Source organism: Dipodomys ordii, unplaced genomic scaffold (assembly GCF_000151885.1).
Source record: "Dipodomys ordii isolate 6190 unplaced genomic scaffold, Dord_2.0 Scaffold45, whole genome shotgun sequence".
In the NCBI taxonomy this organism is placed as follows: domain Eukaryota; kingdom Metazoa; phylum Chordata; class Mammalia; order Rodentia; family Heteromyidae; genus Dipodomys; species Dipodomys ordii.
This window is the reverse complement of record NW_012267261.1, coordinates 13,036,413-13,061,636: the sequence shown is the minus strand read 5'-3', so window position 1 is coordinate 13,061,636 and position 25,224 is coordinate 13,036,413. Positions and strand designations below refer to the sequence as shown.

The window sequence follows — 25,224 nt, the reverse complement described above, 5'->3', positions numbered from 1 at the left end:
GTATAAACATGGAAAGAGCTCAGTTTAGTTTTAGAAAGAGGTAAAATACAGCATACTAGCAACTGAAAGGCCATAGTTTGGGAAGATACAAATGTATGCTCACTCTTTCTAAAAAACAAACACTAAATAGCAATATAATACAACTAAATATATTAATTTTATAGTAGGGGGCAATTCCTCTTGATATTGCATACATACAATGTATCTCAATGAATTAGCTCTATCATTCTCCTTCCCTACTTCATAAATTTAACCATTACATTATTCTATTTTCATACATGTAAAAGTTTAGTTAGGCCATATTTAATCCTGCCACTATTTTTGCCATCTCCCCCATCTTCTAGCTCAGAAATAGGAAAACATAAGGTATTTTCAATCAATGTAATTCAGAGAGCTACAAAGTACAAAATATATGCTTGAAAATCAGGAAGATTCGTAGTGTTATGGTTGGAAAAGAGACCAAAAAGGAGTGTAGGTATGTCTAAGGGCCACAGAGACAGAAAAAAAAAAAAATTAAATACTCCTTAAACTGACCTTCTGGTCTAGGCTTATGTGTAATGTGATATTTTACATTCCTTTTATAGTATAACAATCTATCAAGACATTACTTACTAAGCACATAAGTAAAGCAATAAGGTGACAGGGCAGTATAACTATTTTAACAAAGATGATAGCTGATGTAAGACTCTAGCTTTTGACCTTGGCAGATAGCAGAACACAAAGAACTACTAATTTCAAAACTTCCATTTCCATTCTAAATTCAACCTGTTCGTGAAAATGTTCCTATACTATACAATTCACATTTAGGTGGCTAGATTCAGGAAAAACAAACATACCACAAACCTGCTATTAAAGCAAGACTCACTCTTCCCATGATAGATAGCTATTAAAACTACTGATCTGAAGGCAGAATACTGTGGTTACAGAGACTCCAAATGTAAATATTTACAGATGAGCTTGGAAATAACCAAAAGGAAACCATATGCCAGCGGCTCATGCCTATAGTTCTAGCTACTTCGAAGGCTATGAATGGAAGGACTGAAGTTTGAGGCCAGCCTGGGCAGAAAAGATATTGAAAGAATCATTCTCATGGAAAGAAGCTGATGTGGTGGTGCATACCTGTCATCATGCACACCGGCATCCTGGCTATAAAGGCAACCTATAAAAAGGCAGACTACAGTCCAAGTATGTTCCCAGGCAGGAAGTGCAACATCTCAAAAATAATTACTAGAAAAGGATTTGAGGTGTAGTTCACTAACAGAGTGGCTATCTAGCATGTGTGAGGTCATGGGTTCAAATACCAGTATTGCCAAAAAAAAAAAAAAAGGAAAAAGCACTCCTCTTTAAAACAAAAACAAAAACACAAAACCACCAAATAATCTAAAGGATAACATGTTTGCATCATCTGAGTAAAGAAAGAACAGTAGAAAATATTCAGAGATGCAGGCCAGGACAATAAGATGCAACGTTCACATTATTCATGGTAAGAAACTGAATTTCACTCAAAATATACAGTCAATGGAGGTTTTGAGGCTTTATAAAGCAGTACTGGGATTTGAAGGCAGTCTTCTCTCCTTAGAGCTGAAGCCATGGCCCTCAAAGGAAAATAGGACAAGGAGAGTGATATGAACTGGTTTACCTTTCCAAAGAGCATTCTAAAAACTGAAGACAGTAATTCTGAAGACTAAAATTGGATCAAGAGTTCTGTGGTGTTTCCCCTAAAGTCAGCAACACAGCAAGGATGCCGATGTCATTTCTCTCTACTCATCTTCAATGTAGTTCTGGAATTCTTAGCCAAAGCAATAAGGCAAGGAAAGGACATAAAAGGGATTCACATAGAGAAAGAAGAAATTAAACTATCCCTATCTGCAGATGACATTATCTTATACCTCAACGACCCAAAAAACTCCACTCCCAAACTCCTAGAACTAATAATCCACTTTGGCAAAGAAGCAGGATACAAAATTAACCCACAAAAAATCAGTAGTCTTTCTGTATGCCAACAATGTACAAGCAGAATGGGAAATCTTGGAAACAACTCCATTTGCAATAGCCTCAAAAAAAACTACAAACACACACACACACACACACATACACAAAACAACCCCCCCCCACAAAACTAGGAGTTAACCTAATCAAAGATATAAAAGGTATTATAGCAAAAACTATAAAAATCTAAAGAAAGAAATCAAAGAGGATACCAGGAAATGGAAAGAGCTTCCATGTTCATGGATAGGTAGAGTCAACATTGTGAAAATGGCCATACTGCCAAAAATGATATACAAGTTCAGCGCAACCCCCATCAAAATCCCAATGATGTTGTTTACCATGATAAACAAAACAATCCAAAAATTCATGTGGAACAACAAAAGACTTAGAATGGCCAAAGCAATTTTAGGCAAAAAAAAGCAATGCAGGCGGTATCACAATACTAGATTTCAAACTCTACTACAGAGCCATAATAACAAAAACAGCTTGGTATTGGCACAGAAAGAGACCTGAAGACCAATGGAACAGACTAGAAGACCCAGAAATAAAATCACATACTTATAGACATCAGATATTCGACAAAGGAGCCAAAGACATACAGTGGAAAAAACACAGCCTCTTCAACACTTAGTGATGGGAAAACTGGGCAGCCACATGTAGAAAACTAAAAGTGGATCCCTGCTTGTTGTCACCATGCACTAGTATCAATTCAGAGTGGATCAAAGACCTCACCATCATACCTAAAACTCTAAGAAGAAGAGCTAAGAATGGCAAAGAAACACATGAGGAAATACTCATCTTCTCTGGCCATAAAGGAAATGCAAATCCTGAGCTACCATCTTACCCCAGTTAGACTAGCCAACATTTTTCATTTGAACAACAACAAATGCTGGTGGGGATATGGGAGAAAAGGAACCCTGCTGCAGTGCTGGTAGGAATGTACAACCACTCTGGAAAGCACTCTGGAGGTTCCTCAGAAAACTAAACATAGGCCTTCCCACGACCCAGTCATACCTCTCCTTGACATCTACCTTAAGCATCATGAGCATATCCATGTTCACGGCTGCACTATTCACAGTAGCCAAGATATGGAAACAGCCCAGATGCCCCACAATAGATGCGTAGATTTAAAAAAGAAAAGTGGTACCTATATACAATGGAATTTTATACAGCCTTAGAAAGAATAAAATAATGTCATTTGTAAGGATACAGAGCAAACTAGAACAAAGAATATTAAGTGAGGTAAGCCAAGATGAGAGACAAAAGGCGGATTCATGTTCTCCCTCATATTGGAAGTTAGATCTAAAATGCACTGATATGACAAATTACAAGTATTGGAGATACTCACATACAGTGAGAACAAAAGAGGATAGCCTTGAATCACAAAGGTGCAATCCCAAGCGCCTCTTCATATGCATATAAAATAATATGCATCTTGAAACAAATTCCAAAGAAAGAAAAACAAAGGACTTTTTTCTTAATATGTTTTTTCTTTTGCTGATGATTCTATATTCTTTATATACAATGTATTCATGTGCACATCTACGAGAAGGTGAGAACAGAATCCAAGGAAAAATGGTGAAAAAGACAATGATGAAAGTGAACTATGCAACTCATGGGTGAAGATGGGAGAGAGGGAATAGGAGAGAATAAAGGAACAAATGATACTGTGGGAAAGGAAATGTACTTATTACCTGATATATGTAAATGTAATCCCACCCTATATCACCTCCAAAACAATAAAAAAAATTTTAAACACAAAAACGGTTTTTTGGTGGTGCTGTATTTAAAATCCTTATGCAGCCAGGTAAGGATTCGAGGTAGAAACATGAATCTGAAGTTTCTCTGCATAAAAATGGTTTCAATGTGGGGACCTTATGGTAACTTAAGGAAGAAATTGTGTGTGGGGATCATAAAATAAAAATGAATAGAGTAGAGTAGTTAATGGAACAGAAAAGACAGAGAATGTTATCTTAGAAACTAAGAGTTTTCAATAACACAAAGTGCTGAGCGACTGAATAAGAAGATTAAAAACAAAAAACTGACAAAGTGGGCTGGGATGTAGCTCAGTGGCAAAGCGCTTGCCTAGCAAGTGCAACGTCCTGGGTTCGATCCCCAGTACCAAAAAAGAAAAGACAAAAAAAAATACAGTTAAAAAAAACTGACAAAGTTAGTTTCAATAGAACAACAGTAAAAGAAACCTAATGAGATTAAATTAAAGTGGGTATAGAACATTTTGAAGGATATTTCCAGCTAGAGGACTGGCAAGATCAGGAAATTTATTCCCCCCCAAACAACTGTAATACCAGAGTTTATTATGTAAACACACTATTTCAGAGATCTGGAAACTGATCAAGGGAAACAACAAATCAAGAAGTAGATGGGATGCTATCATTCCTCTACCACCATTTAATGCAAATGTGTTTTTACCAGGAAGGGTGGCTATAGAACAGAAATAAAAACCTCATGCTTAGTGACATTAGAAAAAAAAAACAGCGAATTAATATAAAACAAAGTATGTGTGGTGGGGGAGAGAACCCTACATTTCTGCTATGCTGAGGCTTCAGTCTTGGCTAAGAAAAAAAGACAGATAGGATATCCAGAAATACAACAGGAATATTCTATTCAGAAATACAACAGGAAGATTCTAGAAATGAAAGGAGAATAGGGGCCTAATAAGCAACCTACTCATCCCTGGCTGACTGAAAGCTGTATGTTCAGGCAAGACCCTAGACAGCCTCAGACACAGTAAAAGCCAAAGCACTTGAAAGCTATCTGAATTTTGAATGCATTCTCTCCCATACAGAATAAGCCCCTGAAGAGGATGGAAGCTATTACAAACTTTGTGTTTCAGCACAATCTAACGAAGCCATGTAGACAAAAGTGCAAACACAAGGAAACTAGGCACAAAAGTTGGAATTAAAATTTTAATTCCAAATTCAAGGTTTTTAACTGCTGTGAATAAGGTTCTACCATTACAATCAGGCAAGTTACAAAGACATAAGACATTAACCTTCAGATGATTTAAGTAGTCAATACAAGCTTACTGGGTACCTGCTGCATTTAGCAAAAAATACAAAGCTGCTACAATTAAGTTAAAGAATTATAGGAAACCATATTTTAAAAATTAAGGAAAGATAACAATTACATGGAATTTCAATAAAGTTTAACTTTAAAATAAATAAAATTAATCAGAGTTCAAACTACAATAACAAAAATGGAAGATTCACACTTAGTGCCAATGACTCCCACCTATAATCCTAGCTACTCAGGAGGCTGAGATGTGAGGATCAGCGTTGAAGCCAGCCTGGGCAGAAAGTCTGAGAGACTCTTATCTCCAGTTAAACACCAAAAGGTAGAAGTATGGCTCAAGTGGTAGAACACTAGTTTTGAGCAAAAAAGGGACAGTATCCAGGCCTTGAGTTCAAACTCTAGGACCAGCACCAAATAAAAGGAAGATTCGCTAACGGCTCAAGATTTTAAATGGCATTAAAAAATAAATCAGTGAACTTAAAAATAGTTCAACAAAATACATACAAAAAAATACTGCAGAAAAACCGAACAGACTTAAGAAATCACACATAGGAACATATATGCGAAGGAATTATTAGGAAGCCAAGAAAGGAAAAGGAAAAATACATGAAGGAATAATAGCTGAAAGCTTCCTAAATTAGAGGAGAAACACAGCTATGAAGCACAAAGAATCTCAAATATGAAAAACAGATATCTACATCTAGGCATATCACATTCAAATAATCTGAAGCTAGAAAGTAAAACTCCTAAGAATACAAGAACAGAAATTATTTACCACAAATATAGGAAAAGCAACACACAACTGACTTGGGGAAACAGGATATCTCCAGAAAGTAGTTTTAAAAAATTAAAACCTACAAACTGAAAATGCTACTTACAGCAAAATTATTACCCATAAACGATTAGAATACATTAAGTGGAACTTTTCCTTTGGAGGGAAGGCAGTGAAACTTGTTTTAATTATTTTTCTATGAACAGTTACAGTGTACAGTTTATCTTAGTTTAGGGTCATAGTTAAAAATCTGAAATCTTGCTGGGTGACTATAGTTTATAGTAGACAAATCCCCAATTATTACCCCCACAAATCTGAAATCCATTATCTACAAAATGATCTGTCTAAACAGGCAATTCTTCTAATAAAGAAAAGACAACAAATACTCCTAGATTCTCTTTTTTATTTTTGTGCCAGTCATGGGGCTTGAACTCAGGGCTTGGGCACTGTCCCTGAGCTTTTTAGCTAAGGGCCAGCACTCCACCACTTACATCTTCATTTCCAGCTTTTTGGTTAATTAGGAATAAGAGTCTCACAGATTTTCCTGCCTGGGCAGACTGGCTTCAAATCACGATCCTTACATCTCAGCCTCCTGAGTACTTGGTATTATTCCTATCTCACTAAAAAAAAATAAAATAAAATAACTACTCAAAATAGAATAATCACTATCTGGACTGGGAAGGTGGCTCAGTGGTAGAGCGCTTGCCTTGCATGCATGAGGCCCTGGGTTCGATTCCTCAGCACCATATAAGCAGAAAGAAAAAAGGCGGGAGTTGCGCTGTGGCTCAAGTGGTAGAGTGCTAGCCTTGAGCTGAAGAGCTGAGGGACAGAGCCCAGGCCCAGAGTTCAGGCCCCACGACCAGACCCAAGAAAAAACAAAAACAAAAACCAAGAATAATCACTATATAAGAAAACCTGATACAGCCGGGCGCTGGTGGCTCACACCTGTAATCCTAGCTACTCAGGAGGCTGAGATCTGAGGATCGCGGTTCAAAGCCAGCCTGGGCAGGAAAGACCGTGAGACTCCTATTTCCAATAAACCACCAGAAAACCAGAAGTGGCGCTGTAGCTTAAGTGGTAGAGTGCTCGCCTTGAGCTGAAGAGCTGAGGGACAGCGCCCAGGCCCAGAGTTCAAGCCCCACGACCGACAAAAAAAAGAGAAAAGAAAACCTGATACATTTAAATTATTTTACTTTAACCAATAACCATTCATATATATACATCTCTAATGTAGACTGCTGTGGTTTGGATATAAAATACCCCCAAAATGTTTATGCATTAAGGCTTTGTCTCCAGCTGAGGTACTCAATGATTGAGGAGCAATGACATAAACAATTGATTCATATGTTGATAAATTCCTAACATGATGGCATTACTGGGATGTGGGCCTAGCTAGGAGAAGTAGATCACTGGGGACATGTCCTGAAAACCTATGTTCCCCCACGCCTTCCTGTCTCCCTGTCACTGCTTCTAAGACAACATGCCATGAGCAGCTCTGTGCCACAATGTCCAACTACCATAATCTCTCTACAAGCCTAGAAACAATGGGGCTAGAAGGACATGGAGTAAAAACTGTAAAACCACAAACTAAATCTATTCTTCTTTAAGTATGTTATCTCCACAACAGATTCTAAAACAGACACAGGCTTTTTTTCCTTTTGACATCACTGCCAACACACACTTAAAGAAGAAAATTTCTGGAAACTAAAAGCACGGAGTCAAAAGATTCCCAGAAGGGTACTTTATGTGCTCTTATGTAAAGTTCAATGAAAGAAAAGCCAACTTTTAGGTGAAGAAACAATCTGCAAGCTTAATAGCGTGGGTGTAGGGTAGGCAGTATATGGCTGCCTATCATCTTTTCTTCCTCATCAAAGCTTATTCTATCCGGAGAACTTTTCTCCTCCCTGTAGAAAATTCCACTTTCAAAAAATCTAGTATATGGAGGGGCACAGGTGAACAAATGCAGCAGTGGTACTCATTCGATACTATGTTGAAAATTGATTATACAACTTGTGGGTGGGGATGGGAGGGAAAAACTAAGAGAGAGCAAGAGAAGGGTGACAGCCAAAAAGAAATGTACTCTTTACCTGATTTATGTAACTGTAACTCCTCTGTACATCACCTTTATAATAACAATAAAAATTTAAAAAATAGTATAATAGCATTTACTTCAAAGGTTTTGTCTTAAAGATTTCTCCAAAAGCTGAAGATTTTATCCAAGTTCTAGGTTCCACTTTCAGTTATCACACTAGGATCAAATAGTGTTTATATCTAAAGCTTTGATTCCACAATAAATCAAAAGCCCTTAAAGGCCCTAGAATTGGATTTTTAAAAAAAATCTCAAAATAACTTCATGTATAAAACATTTTGTTCCGAACACAAAAATTCAGTGTTCAAATGCTTCATATTTTAATTAAAGGAACAACTTGCTATAAGTTACTGGGCACAGAAGAGAATCAAAGTACGTATTTCTTTGTAACATTCCTCAGAAGAGCCCGTCTTATAAAATGTTGAACACTTTAAATATTATAAACTATAAAGAATCACTGATAAGATGTTTATTTTAGGAAGGTCACTGACTATGAAGGCTTCTTAAAGAGATGGGGAAGGATAAATATAACTATGACAGTAGTTAAGTAGAAATAGTGAAAAATTATGAGAGAAAATATATCTGTGAGGAAAGATCAACAGTTACCTAATCACCTATTGCTGTTGGATACATAATGTATTGGGGAGGAGATTTTTCAGATGTTTTACTTATATGACTATTTACATAGCAATAGAGTCCACTGGCCTAGAAAGTTGGGAAGCAGGAAAAGAATGAGTTCGTTTTAGGACATGTTCCCATTTGAAATAAAATGAGACACAACCAAGGTTAATGTTCCAGAAAGCAATCTCAATACATTCATCTTATGCTGTAGCAAAAAATGTGAATGGTACTTGAAGCCATAGAAGTGTTTAACAACTGCCTGTAAAATAAGAAATAACAAAATTTGGCTAGATTTCCAAGAAGCAGAAAAACTATAAAGGACACACACACACACACACACAAAGGTCAAAAAGTAGACTCTAGACAATAGTGTTACGCAAGCCTAAATAAAGAGTGCTGGCTGGGAATGACTTACACTTAAGACAGGAGAGTACCAATACAAAAGACTGAAAATGAGCAAAGTTATAAGAGAAGAGCCCCAACTAGCTATAGAAACAAAAGGGAATGGATTTGTGTGTGTGTGTGTGTGTGTGTGTCTGTGTGTGTGTGTAAGAGAGAGAGACAGACAGAGACAGAGACAGACAGACACACAGGGTGGGGGGATACCTTCATGGGCTAAAGTAAAAGAATTCTACTTCTTGTCAGCTACTTTGGAAGGATATAAGCCAAGTTCTTGAATGCTTAGTTTAAGAAGACCATGCATATAAGTTAATGATGAAATTCACATTCTTTAGGTACTGCATCATGTATTACTTTAGCAGTAATAACCATAACACTAACAATTAAAGATTACTGAGAATTTACTGAGTCAGTTAATGCACTAAGAGCTTTATCTTTGTAGCTTCATTTAATTTGCTCTATAAACTTATCAAATAACCAAGTATGGAATCCTAATTTTAGAGGGGCTGCATGATGGACAACAAACTTGCTAGCAAAAAGCTAAACAAGAATTAAGCCAGATATGTCAGACTCATGCTCTTAATTACCACAAGAAAATGGAACTCAGTATCATCCCAACTTTCATTTACTATTGCATTATTGAAGCACACAATGGCAATACAGAAGACCACAATATTGAAAGAGTTTATAATTCAGATTGACTATGGTGGCATTCGCCTTTACTACTCAAGAGTGGCACTACTCAGGAGGTAGAGATGGGAGGCTTAAGATGCAAGGCCAGCAAGGACAAACGGTTAGTGAGACTCCATCTCAACCACCACTCTTGGTGTATCGGTATGTACATATAATCCAAGCTACATGAAAAGTTTAAGTAGGAGGATCAAATTCTTCCAAGGCAGACATGGGCTCCCTTAAATCTGTGCTACCCATATCCTTAAATCTCAATCACTTTCCCACTTACTCAGGCTAAAAGCTTTGAAGTCAGGATTCTTCTTTTTCTCCAACCTCATTATTATCTCTGTCAAGAAATCTTGTTGACTCCACCTTCAAAATACACCCATATTTAGGGAAATTGTACCCTCAGGTATTTACTTAATGGAAATGAAATTTTTGTTCCACACAAAAATCTGCACATGAATGTTCAAACTGCTCCATTTGAACAACCATATATCCTTTAGTACATTACTCAATTATAAAAAAGAATGATACCTGCAACATGCGTAAAAATACAGTTAATAATGTATCAGTATTGGCCTACTGATTGTAACAAATATACTATCCCACAAGAAGATATTAGTAATACTAGAAACTTGGGGACTAGAAGGAGAGGAGGCGGTGGCTTAATGGGCATTGTCTATTCATTCTACTCATTTTTCTGTCCAAGTAAAACTTGCAAAAAGAGTCAAATAATTTTTTAAGCTTGAAATAGAAAAAAAATTAACAGGCAAAGGATTCCAAAAGGTATTTCTCCTAAGACATATAAATGGTCAATAAATAAGTACATTAGAACATGTTAACATCATTAATTTTTAGAAAAATGTAAATTAATTTGACAAGGGAAGGCTACTCATGTAGCTTGCTGGTAGAGCATTTGCTCTCCATGTATGAGGACCTGAGCTCAATCTCCAGTAAAACATACACACATGTACACACGTAAACACACATGATGTTGAAACCCTATACCCACCAGGATGGGTTTAATTTTTTGAGAGTGTTTTTGAGGGCATGGAGAAATTATAATACTTATACACTGGTATGGATTGTAAAATGGTACAATTTATTCTAAAAGAGATTCAGAATTCCTCAAATTATTATAGAATCACTCTATGACTCAGAAGTTGCCTCCTAGATATAGATGCTCAAAACAAATGTCCATACAAATACTTATAAACACATGTATAGGGTAGGGAAGGTGGCTCAATGGTAGAGTGCTTGTCACCCATGCACAAAACCCTGGGTTCAATTCCTCAGCACCATATAAACAGAAAAGGCTGGAAGTGGAGCTGTGACTCAAGTGGTAGAGTGCTAGCCTTGAGCTGAAGAGCTGAGGGACAGCACCCAGGCTGAATTCAAGCCCCATGACCAACAAACAAAAAACACAAGTATAGAACCCAAGGAATGTAAACAACCTAAATGTTCATCAGTTGATGAACAGACATACAAAGAGTGTAATAAGTCCACACATTAAAATATTATTCAATGATAAACAAGAATGAACTATTAAAAACATGAAACAACAGGTATTAACCTTAAAAGTATTATAGTAAGTGAAAGAAGCCAATCATTTACATGAATGTCCAGAAAGGCCAGTTAGATTAGCCATTTCCCAAACCTTAGAAGGAAAGGAAAGGGACAAACAGTGAATGGGTAAGAATTTCTTTTTGAGATGATGAACAGGCTCTGAAATTAGACAGTGGTGACAGTTGTAGGATTCTTGTACTCTATCCAAACTACTGAATTGTAAACTTTATGTCAGGTAACTACTGCACACAAAAAAATACAATCCTAATATTAAACAATGCTTTTAAATTTACCACTGATATACAAGTTTTAGAATAATGTAAATGCTAAATAATAATAAAGTCAAATAAAAGTGAGAAAACTTGAAAAGCAATTGCACCTTTTATTTCATTTCTCTCCTAAACATTTAAGCCACAGCAAACCAGAAAGAGGGGGACATTCAGGTCCACAAATATGATACCTCTATTTTTTTCTTCTGCCATAATGGAGACAATAAAATTCTGATTTTAAGTGCACAATCAATAGAATTCTTTCACACCAGCCTTTGGAAATTCATTTACGGTAAAACATCATACACACACAGACACATAGACACACACACACACACACACACACACACAATCACAATCACAATCACACACACACACACACACACACACACATTTCCCTTGATACCCTATGTATAAGTACTAAGAAGTTTGGTATGACAACTACAAAAATGTGCCCTCTCAGATTTCTCACTACAAAGAGAACACTGCTGACCAATGGTGCTGAGTTCTCAAACCACTTATCTTGCTGGGAACAAGCCAAGATTCCAATGAGTTGTCTGCAGCCAATGACTGGGCATGGCAGGCATACTTAATACAGGGCTACTTGGCTGACTATACTCCTCTGACAGGGCAATTTTAGATTATTACTCTCTTCACCTTTGCTGTTTCTTTCTTAAAGGTGTAGTGTTGTGTAAGACTTTTCCTACCCGAACTGTCCTTGTCTTTTTCCACCCACTGGGATTTTAGCTTCCACTTAGTAACTGCAAGTTTTTGTGGGCCCAACAACATTGTTTTATAAGGCATGGGTACAGATCACAACTGTTTAAAGATGCCCATCCATTTTATCAGCAAATGGGTTTTCCATGAATGATGTGCACTGCTGTTGTAAATACAAATAATTTGGCACTTGAAAAATGGGATCAACAAGTATAGAAGTAAAACAAATATGAGGTAAAACTCAAAATGAATATCAGGCTGTAGTAATTCCAAGTCATAAGAAGAAAAATACAGCTTAAACAGTAAGACTGCTTAATTCTCAGGTTCAGCAAATGCAATTTTGACCAAATGCAGTTAAAACATAAAATAAAATTTTGGAAGTCAAAAATACAGCTCTGGCCTGGGATTGTGGCTTAGTGGTAGAGTGCTTGTCTAGCATGCATGAAACCCATTCCTCAGTACCACATAAACAGATTTTTAAATTGTCAGAGAAACACCTATTATTTTATGATAACCAAGAGAAAGAAATTAATCAATATATCAGATTTTGTATTTTCATCCCAACTACTTGTACAGTTAACATTAAAGAAGAACAAAGAATATTCTAAAAAGGAAGAGTGATATAACAAGAAGAACTGAGCTTTCTTTGTGTATCTACTTTTTAACATATAGATAAAAACCATATAACAAAACAATTAAAATAGTTAGAAATAAACTAAAAGACCTAACAGTAGACTTGAAAAAAAGGAAAGATATTTTATTCCTGAATCATATGTGTGTATACACATGTACATATAAATACCCATACAAATACAGACATATTTCTACTAACTGTCTATTGTTGGCTAGGAGGCCTTAGAGTTAACTTGAAAGGACTTTCAACGGCCACAGCTGGGCCAATTTAGGTAGCAAAAAGGAAAAAAAAAAAAAAGACAAAATCGCTGGGTGCTGTAATCCCAGCTATTTAAATAGAAGGCTAAGATCTGAAGATCAAGGTTCAAAGTCAGTCAAGGCAGGAAAAGTCTGAGATTCTTATCTTTATTAAGTAATTAATAAACTATTTATTTAATAAAATAAATAATTCATTTAGCATTTAAGAATTTAATGTTACTAAAGTATTATATTAAAATATTTGTTGATATTAATAAAGTATTGACAGAGTATTAATATTAATAAAGTAATAATTAACTACCAAAAAGCCAGAAGTAGAGCTGTAACTCAAGTGGTACAGTGTTAGTCTAAAGCAAAAAAGCTCAGGGACAGCCTCTAGACCCTGAGTTCAAGCCCAGAACTAGCACCCAAAAAAAAAAAAAAGCAAAATTGTATTTATTATAACTCATATGTTATATATTATACCTCATTCAGTAATAGGTAAGTATAAAAAAGTTCTTCATTATGGCAGAATCTCAACTCATAAATTAAAAATAATTTAGCTGCTGTAACTTCAACTGATTCAAACAAGATGTGTCAGTGAATACTAAAACCATTTGGCAAAAGTTTGGTGGAAAATAATACATATTAAGTGGGCAACAGTGTCTCAGGCCTATAATCCTATAAGGCTCAAACCTGGAGGATGGAGGTTCCAAGCCAGCCCAGGTATAAAATTTCATCAAAATAACCAGCAAAAAGTCAGGCTGGACAGAAAATACTTCAGTTGGTAGAGGGATAACCCTGAGCAAGCCAAGCAAGTTGCAAAATCCCCGAGTTCAAGCTTCAATACTGGCAAACAAACAAAAGAAGACAGGGGTTTTTACAAAATGTAGGAACTACCTCTCCACAGCCTTATTACAAGAGAAAAAATAGTAAACCTGCAGGAAGCATATACTTACTTATGTCATATTATCAATAATGGGCCTCCCAACATGATACATTAAGAACAAACTATCATTGCTATGGCATTTCTACTTAAAAAATTAACGTTCTCAATCTAATAATAATAAAATATTAGATAACCTCAAATAACTAGTCTATACTAACTACACAAAAATGTGAATGTTATAAATGATAATAACTGAAAAATTCTCCCAGTGTAGGGAACTATTGAAACATAACAATGAAAATACATAAACCAGTATTTTCTTTTGCTGTAAAGACCATTACTGGGACAACTAGAGAAACTTTAATAAGATCTGTATATTACATGATAGTATTGTATAGAAGCTAATTGATTTCATAACTCTTTTGTATATGCAAATATCTCTTTCTGAAAGTGGAAAGAGGAGGTTTAATACAGTGACTATAAGAGATTTGAAATGACAGTCTGATACTACAATAGAGTGAGTTGTAACACTGGTTTGTTTTGTTTTGTTTGGGGAAGGGGGGATATTCAGTCATGACACAATGTAGGAAGGCTTTGGAGTAAGGCCAACATGAGCCGCAAAGTGTGTGAGACTCTTGTCTCCAACTGACCACCAAAAAGCTGGAAGTTGAATGGTGGCTCAACTGGTGAAGCATTAACCTTGAGCAAAAAAGGCTAAGGGACAACTTAGGGACAGTAAATGCAAGCACACGTAAGCACACACATCAAAGCAAAACCTCCTTAGAATATTTTAGGCATTCTAGAGCAGTAATCATCAGAGTGCTATTTCAAAGTAGTGTTCACTTCTTTATTTTTTAATATCACTCAATGGAAAGTTTAGCATAGTCCTTAGTACATGGGAATCTCTAGGTAAAATAAATGTTGCATAAGTGAGAGAAACAGAAGAGAGAAAGTCTGCAAAGCTTGTTATTACTCTCCACTACACAATACAAAAATATCTAATTTTCCACACATATTGTATAAGAAATGGGAAAAACAAGAACTGAACTTGGGTACTGCAGGTGTCTAGGGGCAAGAGGAAGAAGAACCAAAGGAAGGCAGCAAAGAAAGATTAAGCATTATGGAGGGGGTGATAGTGCTGCACGATGGAAGGCTATTTTCCACATTAACCATACTCAACTGTATCGAACACACAAATACCAGTCAGTACTTCTCTCATCTCTCACACCAGTGAAGCACAATGCAGGAAAACGTTATTTTTTTAAAAAAAAAGAATAAATTAAACATTTTTAACTTCCCTTTCATAGGATTTTTTAGTCTCACTTGGCAGTGTTTATAGAGAAATGTTAACCTTTGGTAAATTCTATCGCTATAAAATATATAATTAGAAATCTTGGAATGTGGCTTAGAGCTTGCCTAGCATGCATGAAATCCTGGGTTCGATGCCTCAGTACCACATAAACAGAAAAGGCCAGAAGTGGCACTATGGTTCAAGTGTTAGAGTGTTAGAATGCTAGCCTTGAACAAAAGCAGCTCAGGGACAGTGCACAGGTCCTGAGTTCAAGCCTCAGGACTGGAAGGGAAGGGAGGGAAAGGGAGAGGAGGAAAATCAAGTAGTTACAGTAATTAAGCTGAACAAAAATTAACACAATAGATGAAATGCTAAGCAAAATGAAGTAACTGAAACAAATCTTTTACATACATCATGCATCAAAATAGCAAAAAAAAAAAAAAGAAAGAAAGAAAGAAAAAAGAAATACTCAAAGGTTTTTACCTTAAATCTCTTGTCCTGCAATACTTTCTTGATGGCAACCAGTTCTCCTGAATCACAGAGTTTGGCTTGATATACTACACCAAATGATCCATTTCCAATCACTTTAGTGTCTGTATAGCTGACTTCTTGTGGCCTGTCTGGACCCTGCCCAGGAGTTGCCACCACTGTGGTCACCTTGCTGCCATCCTTATCTCCTAAAGGGAAAAAAGAGATTTATTTTAAAAGATAAAGTAAGAATTGTGCAAAAGCATACTATAAAAACTGCCTAGGCATACAAAGTTATATTCTTACTACAAATCACTTTTAAATGCTCATTTTAGCTCCTAATATAGAAATGTTTTAATTATAAGCCATCTTTAACCACTACTCAGTTATTCTACAGACAGGTAGCATGGTTCGTTTATACAGGATATAAACAAAATATTATGTGATGGGAATAAAAACTTCTCATCAAGTAAATATACTGTCTTACATTAAAAGTAGTAGGAAAGCCAAGAGTGATGATAACTACCTGTAATCTCAGCATTTGATAGGCAGAAGCATCCTAAATTTGAGAATAGTCTGGGCTACATAGCATGACACCCCATCTCAATAAACAATAATGGGGGCTAGAGGTGTGGCTCAGGTGGTTGAGCACCAGACAATGAGTGAAAGCATCAAATAATGACTCTCAGACTCAGAATAGATAATAGGAAGAATGTTAAATGTGCCTCTAAGATCATATAGCAAATAGTGGACCCACCATGATTTATATGTAATTATAAAGGACCTAGTTTTTGCTTTGAGGCCTTTCAGCTGAAAATAAAATATACAGCTGAAAAAAATCTAAATATGCTAATTCTACTCAGACAATTCTAAAGATTTCTAAATTTTGCTTCCCTGTACCTTATTTCCTTTTAAAAAAATAAATAAATAACACAATAAACCAGGCATGGGTGGCTGTAATCCTAGTTACTCAGGAGGTTGAGATCTGAGGATCATGGTTCAAAACCAGCCTGGGCAAGTAAGTCTGTGAGACTCCTATCTCCAATTAACCACCAGGAAACCGCAAGTAACACTGTGGGTCCAGTGGTAGAGCACTCGCCTTGAACTGAAGAGTTCAGGGACAGTGCCAGGCCCAGAGTTCAAGCCACAACCAACAAAAAGGAGCAAAACAAAACAAAACAACAACAACATAATACCTTTTGGAGAACAGTTGTATGGGAGGAAGAATTTTAATTTGAGATTAATAAATGTAAAACCTAAAAGCAAAATCAAACCTGTTCTCTACTTTAGGTGTCTCATATAAATTGAGTAACAGAATGTACATTTTTGTGACTAGCTTATGTACTTAGCATAATGCTTATCCATTAAGCAAGTTGAAGGTCAGTCTCTATAGTATTAAAAGTACTGATTATCTCAATCAAAGTGAGCCTGATTTGATCTCCTCTGGGGTAACGGGACAGATAAATCAAATACTTAATAGTAAAACAGAGCCTGGAAAGATACTGTACTATAGTTTAGTACAAAAAACAAACAAACAAACAAAAACACTGAGTTACTTTAGAGATCAAGTGAAATGGAAAATGGGTTAGTTTTGTATCACCTATGGAAATAAGCAGTAAGGACCCTGGAATGACATGTTTAGAATCTCTAGTTAAGCCGAGGAGGAAGAGTTAGCAACCTACTGTAATGCTCTAAGCTTTGATTCTCCGTTGTGCTTAAAAGATTTTTGATTCACAAATAATTGTGCTGTTTTGTAACATAAAAATATTTCACAGGCAAAAAAAAAAAAATCAAACCTGTTCTGAAGTTAACCCCATTCACAAGTAGTTTAACAGTCTAGTCCCTGCTCACTTGCAGCCCTCTCATCTCTGCTTTCCTTCATCTCTAGCAACAAGCTCAGGGCTCCCCAATTCAAGCTCTAGAGCCACACGTTACTTAACATGTAGGCATAGTCAGTCCAAAAGCATCTTACTCTTTGAGTTCTTAACTTATTCTGAACTATCTAGCCCCTGATTTTTAAAAGCTTTAAATTGTTCTTTTTATGGTTTTAGAATAAAAATAGGTTCTAGAGACTAGTATTATCTTAAAATGGTAAGTATGGCTCCTCTAGAAGAGGCCCTGTGGCCTCAAGTGGTAGAGCAGTTGTCTTGGGCTGAAGGGCTGAGGGACAGTGCCCAGGCCCAGAGTTCAAGCCCCATGACCAACCAACTAACAAACAAAAAGTTTACTTTATGAAAGATACAAAAGCATTAAGTAAGCGCAATAAATGGTACATACATATAACTAAATGATTTGATTTACAGATCATCTTGTGGCTGCATATCTTTTAACATGTATATCTTTAGTTCTGAGGTAAAATACCCAATCAGGTATAATTTAATTGGCACAAGTAACAAATTAGCACAATATCACTTGTGGAAAGACAACTCAAATCTTGTGGACATAATAATATTTATATAAAACATAAAACATTATATATGCTTTGAATGCATTCAGATCCTAGCAAAAGTCAACTTAAGTGCTCAAAATTTCCAAATGTTCACTCTGAGTCTCAACTCTAGATAAAATAAATCTTAGATACATTTGCTAAAAGGCCAATTTAATCTCAGTTCTATGTCCCATCCCTCCAAAACCGTTAATCTTAACATAAATGCTACCATAAGTTATTTTCTCTTATTTGAAGATTAACCCTTTCTTTTCCAGCATTTCTGCATTCCTGAAGAAAGATTCAGTCTTCTGAACTTAAACTCTAAACAAAGAGAAATAACAAGTTGAGATCCAGAAAGATTAAATCCAAATTCTTACAATCCAATTGTTCCAGAGGATAAAAAGCAGAAACTTCAAATTTTAAAACAATCTTTTTCCTAGGTCATCTAAATTAAAATCATCAAAGAAAGATGTCAAAAACTTAGAATAATTCCACTCAACAAGTTGCTCAAAGTCTAACAGGCCTAACTCATAAACAAAGCATTATTATCTTAATTATTGTTGAAGTTCATAGACTTTAAAGAATGGTTGCAGTACTCCACAATTTTTATTAAAAATGAAAACTACCCCGCAGTTCAATGACGTTATGTCTTTCTACTGTGTGGTGTTATTTCAATAAAGAACACACACGAGGCACTGTTTTCTACTTGCTCTAGTAAGCTAAGTTAAGCTATAGAAGCAATTGTGATGACTTCTCCCACTTGCCTCCTCAGATTAAACTTCTAAAAATGTCTTTAAATTTCAGAGGTTTGAAAAAGAGTATAAAATATACCTGTCACAAACTCTGGCTAGCATTTCTTTATTGTAACTACTAAGTCTGGGAATACATATCCCCGAATCATGATTTCAAATGGGAAAGAACACAAATGAAATAATCCTGCTGAAATATTAAACAGGAAGGCTATAGCTATGCTACCATTGAAAGAGATTCTTGCGGCCTCTTAACCTCAAAGGAAGATTTGATGTAGATAAAGACCAATCCTTCACCCTCCCGTACATCAAGAGAAATGTACTTAATATGATAGTAGGAATTAACATTTTTATACTAGAGAAACTGCAGAAAACTCTTATAGGCTCCTGTCTCCGGTATTATCAAATATCTGACTGGATATACTAAGAGCAATGGAGCTCTCACAGACTTCAAGCATTCTGGAATTTTTATTCAGAAAATATCAAGCTCTTTCAGACTGTTATACCAAAGATCTGAAATAACAGAACCGAAAAAAACTACAGGGTAATACCAGGGATGACTTGGCATGAACATTACTAGCACTGGCAGTCAGCCACTAGTGTGCCAAGGGAAAGAATGCAACTGCTTCACAGTGAAATGTCATTGCTTATAAGGAACTTTCTGATTCATTGCCTTTATCTACTTTAATACCTACAATTTAGGCAAGGATATATCCTTCTGTCTACTATGAACATGAAACAAAATGATAAAGATGTGAACTTTAGCACAATCTTTACATGTCTGGCACTGCCTCTGCTTTAAATTACAACCTTTTAAATGATATAAAACTAACTTTATGTCCTTTTTGCTATTGCCTCCTCCCAAAGGAGATATTTATGATAATATAATATAAAAAGATCATCTCCAAAACAACCAGAAATAAATGAACATTTTTTTAGCCTAAACTACTTTTTCCAATGATACTTAGGCAACTTTAATTTTTGAAATTTACATCCTCAAAAAGTCCTTAAAAAATAAAAATTTAAGCTAGGCATGGTGGTTCATACCTGTATCCTAGCTACTCAGAAGGCTGAGATCTGAGTGTTATAGTTCAAAGCCAGCCCAGGCAAGAAAGTATGTGAGACTCTTATCTCCAATTAACCACCAAAAAAGATGAAGTGGAGCTGTGACTCAAGTGGTAGAGGGCCAAAAAGTGCAGATGTGTACATGTGCACGCGTACACACGCACACACACACACACATGTGCACGCATGCACACACAACACACACAGCTGGGCATGGTGGTGCATACCTAAAATCCTAGCTACTCTGAAGGTGGAGATAAGAGGTTGCTGGTATGAAACCACACAACCAAAATCAAGAGACCTTATCTGTAAAACAAACTAAATGCAATACGTCTGCACTCATGGTTTAAGTGGTAGAGAAAGTACCCAGCAAGGGAAAAGAATATACTATTTAATTCTTATGACAATCTTATGACACACAGAACAATCATTTAATAAATGGGAGAACATAAGGTATTTTAAAACATTTGCTAATTTACCCAAAGTAACCCTTTCACTAAGCACACCCTACAGAATTCAGACCTGTGCACTCATTCTAACACTTGTACCCTACAACACTACTTTGCCTAAGGACTATGCCAGAGATAACACAAAATTCAATTCCTAAACTTTCCATATTCAACAAAATTGAACATTCTCAACTATTTTATAAAAGATTATGGTATATACCTACTGGCTATTCTGTACTTTGAAATATCCCTACTTCTTTTCAACTAACTCTGACTCAGTTTGTATGTAAATGTAAGGCATTTAATTAAAAATACTGTGCATAGTGTTTCTATAGCTGTAAGAGTTACTTAAACACAACAACAACAACTATTAAGTCTCACTGTGAATAAGACTAGTATCTTCACCCTTGAGCAAGGCCACATTCAATCACAGTGATGTCTACAGCCAGACTCAATCCCAACTGCTGAGACACCTGAACCATAGCCAGCTCTCTCGCAACGCCACAGCTGCCCAGCCAGTCACTGCCACCTGAACCATGCCCCCTCTCTTCCGCCTGTCACTCCTGAGGAAACTGTCTGGAAACCAGGCTCCGTTTTCGCGTTCTCCCGAGTGATGACCACGATATGCTGTGAACAACTTCAAAACAAACCCAAACCCCGAGGCGCCCGAACTCCAACCATCGCGGTTTATAGAATTCACTACAAAATGCGATAAAAACTGCCTTCACTTAAGTTCTCTTTCTCCCGCATCCGGCGAGCCAGCTGGATGCCTTTGGGCATGGTGGCGACTTGGTGTGGATGGCCAGAGATTGGTATCTTCACACAAGCCCCCCAGGTTCGCGGACTCCTCCAGAGGCGCCCCCAACGGCTGCGCGGCTCCGAAACCTCAACTCGGCTTTGAAACCCGGGGCGATCTCTCACCAACCTCGGAAAAGGCGGCTTCCGGATGAGAAGCTTGGTCCATTTCCATAACGACGAAGGGCTTAAACCGCCACCTCCGGCGGGTCTGTGCCCCGCCCGGGTCGGTGCCTAGCCCGCCGGCGGCGGGGAGGCTTTCCCGGCAGCTGTGGCGGCCAGCTGTTCGCGGGGGGCGCTTTCCTACCACGGGGCTCAGGGGCAGGCGGCCTGGTTCGGGCCATTTTCGCCAGCCCAAGGCCTAAGTCTTGCACTGGTTCTCCGGGTGCAGCGCGGCTGCCAACAGAGCCAGCCTCAGTCGACGTCCCTCCGACCAACGCCCAAACGGCACCCATTACTCCTATTTTTTTTTTTTAAATCTTCTGTTGGGACTGAATTTTACTTTAAGCCACACAAGAAATCAGAAAGTCAGAATGAACCATGTTAATTTTCAACAGCCTACACGTACATCGTATTTCACTTTAAAACCACCATGTGGAATCGAATACACTTTCTTTTCGTTAAAGCACACCTGAAATGAATAAGTATTTCACTTGCTCTAAGCTCGCTCTCTTGAAATAATTTCAAGGTGCGCTTTAGGAACAGGCCTATGTTCTATGAAAAGCCCGCAACGTGTGCATCAAGTACTGTCTTGGGCCGGGCGCCGGTGGCTCACGCCTGTAATCCTAGCTACTTGGGAGGCTGAGATCTGGGGAGCACGGTTCAAAGCCAGCCCGGGCAGGAAAGTCCGTGAGACTCTTATCTCTAATTAACCACCAGAAAACTGGAAGTGGTGCTGTGGCTCAAAGTGGTAGAGCGCTAGCCTTGAGCTGAGGAGCTGAGGGATAGCGCCCAGGCCCAGAGTTTAAGCCCCACGACTAGAAAAAGAAGAGGAAAAAAAAAAGAATTCTGTCTTTTAGGAAATATGCCAATCTTTTAAGCATGCTTATCTGGCTTGATTTATGAATTGTCAAATTCAGAGGAAAGAGATGATAGATAATATATTCAAATTGGGGTGTTTTATTTTTCTTAAAAGGTTGGTTCTCCAGTTATCAAAGAAATAGTATACTATACCTGGAGGAAGCGATTAATTGTTGAGTTTAAAAAAAAAAGGAACTCAGATTTAAGAAGACATAATTAACTTTATGAAATGCAATGAGTCACTGATCCAGTAAGTGGTCACTCTGACAAAACCAATCTTGAGCAGCCTTATTTATTTATTTTGTATGTTTGGGGTTTTTTGCCAGTCCTGGGGCTATAACTCAAGGCCTGGGCACTTCCCTTGAACTTCTTTTGCTCAAGCCTAGCACTCTACCACTTGAGCCACAGTGCCACTTCTTGCTTTTTCTCTTTTTTTTTTTTTGGTCTGGTCGTGGGGCCTGGGCGCTGTCCCTCAGCTCTTCAGCTCAAGGCTAGTGCTCTACCACTTGAGCCACAGGGCCACTTCCGGCTTCTTTTTCTGCTTATGTGGTGCTAAGGAATCAAACCCATAGCCTCATGCATGCAAGGCAAGTGCTCTACCACTGAGCAAACTTCCCAGCCCTGCTTTTTCTGTTTATATGGTACTGGGGAATCAGACCCAGAGCTTCATGCATGCTAGGCAAGCACTCTACCACTAAGCCACATTCCCAGCCCCTTCATGTATATTAAGTATATTAAATTAATAAGCTAAAAACTGTCATTGAGTACCATGTAGTGACAAAATAAGGAGGGAGAACAAGGTTTTACTTTCTCACAGAGGAGTACTGCTTACAGGTTGGTTTATGTGTTTATCAAATGGCAGCTTAACCATATATCCATCTCATGAAGACAGCAACTATATTCCTCACACATTTACAGGAGTTACTCCATTTTATGCCTATGCACATAGTGGGCCATAAAATAATTACATTTCTAAGTAAAATTTTCAGATTTCCACTATACCCTAGAAACTACAAAGATCTGAAAGTTAATGAAATAAGAACATCTAAAATGACATAGGATCTCGTAATCATCATCTCAGAAAGATTAAGTCCCTCTATAAACTTAAGTAATGCAAAGACAAAACTTACCTGTTTGACAATTTTTCCTAAATAAAACCAATCTTGATCACCACACCCTATTACTCAAATAATACATCTTGGAGTATTTTATAATATACAAATTACATAATTTACACAAATTAAGGCTGGGAATATGGCTCAGTGGTAGAGTACTTGCCTAGCCTGCATGAAGCCCTGGGTTTGATTCCTCAGTATCACATAAGCAGAAAAAAGCCTGAAGTAGCGCTGTGGCTCAAGTGTTAGAGCACTAGCCTTGAGCCAAAGAAGCTCAGAGACAGTGCCCAGGCCCTGAGTTCAAGCCCCATGAAAGGCAATTAAAAACAAAAACCAAATTTATACAAATTACCTTATTTTATTCAAGTAATAATCCTATGAGGAAGTGAAAAACCAATATGAAATCGGAGAGGAGAGTGTTGAAGCTCAAGCAGTTTAAGATTGTCTAGTAAAAACTAAATCCAGAGGGGGGAGGGGAAGTGGCTCATGCCTGTAATCCTAGCTACTCAGGAGGCTGAGATCTGAGGATTGCAGTTCAAAGCCAGCCTGAGCAGGAAAGACCATGAAACTCTTATCTTCAATAAACCATTCAGAAAACCAGAAGTGGCACTGTGGCTCAAGTGGTAGAGCACTAGCCTTGAGTTGAAGAGCTCAGGGACAGTACCCAGGCCCAGAGTTCAAGCCCCATGACCAACAAAAAAACAAAACCAAAAACACCCCACTAAATTCAGGGTAAGTTTCAAATATGTCCAAATATCTATAAAAATGGAAGTGAACTGAGCCATTTATATTTCAAAATAAATCTACAAAAATAACGCCATCCAATTATTACATCTTGAATAAAAAGTCCACACACCTATTACAACAGCAAGAATTCCTTTTTTTAAATTTATTTATTTATTTTTGCCAGTTGTGGGGGCTGAACTCTGGGCCTGAGCGCTGTCCCTCAGCTCTTTTTTTTGAGCCACAGCACTACTTCTGGCTTTTTTCTGCTTATGTGGTGCTGAGGACTCGAATCCAGGGCCCCATGCATGCAAGGCAAGCAACTCTACCACTGAGCCAACTTCCCAGCCCAAGAATTCCTTTTTAAAAAGTGGTCTCATTTTGCTTGAGATAAAGCTACTTGAGATAATTCATCTAAAATGAGTAAAAGGAGATCCAAGTCAAGTCAGAAAACTGACAGCAAACGTTTAAGAACTTGTACATATTTATCATATATAAAGTAAATAATGTACTACATAAGCACTGCTGCTGCTCTCAAATAAATTCAAAGAAATATTTCTTGCCCTTTTTGGATTAGTAAAACAGAAAGGCATGGTTTTTCTAATCAATAAACCAATATGAAAATTAAATCAATACACACAAAGGCCTTAAGGACCTCCGGTTGACTTAGCTTAAGTACAGTATTTTACTTTTCATAAATTCAAATTGTGATGCTCTTGGATACAGACAATATAGTGTAAATGGCCATATTACCAAAATATACAAATTCAATGCAATTCTTATTAAAATTCCAATGACATACATTACTGAAATATAGAAAACAGTTCAAAGATTCATATGGAACAACAAAAGACCTAGAATAGCCAAAACAGTTCTAGGCAAAAAAGACAATATGGGAGGGATCTTGATGCTGGACTTCAAATTCTACTATAGAGCCATAATAACAAAGACAGCCTGGTACTGGCACAAAAACAGACCCAAAGACCAATGGAATAGAAGATCCACACCCCTACAGTCAGCTGATATTTGACAAAGGAGCAAAGGAGCCAAAAACGTACAGTGAAAGAAGCACAGCCTCTTCAACTACTGGTGCTGGGAAAACTGGGTGGCCACATGCAGAAAACTGAAAGTGGACCCCAGCCTATCACCATGCACCAACATCAACTCAAAATGGATTAAAGACCTTAACATTAAACCTGAATCTCTGAAACTACTGCAGGACAGAGTAGGAG

General features: G+C 37.2%; 1 protein-coding gene across 2 annotated transcripts in view; it reads right to left on the bottom strand.

Moving 5' to 3' along the window:
- Positions 1–25,224, bottom strand: part of Gsk3b (glycogen synthase kinase 3 beta) — a 158,143-nt gene that overhangs the window by 67,963 nt on the left and 64,956 nt on the right. For both annotated transcript variants that reach the window (XM_013019436.1, XM_013019435.1), the window contains exon 2: positions 15,664–15,857. In XM_013019436.1, coding sequence (XP_012874890.1) covers positions 15,664–15,857 — 194 coding nt within the window. The remainder of the gene's footprint in view (positions 1–15,663; positions 15,858–25,224) is intronic.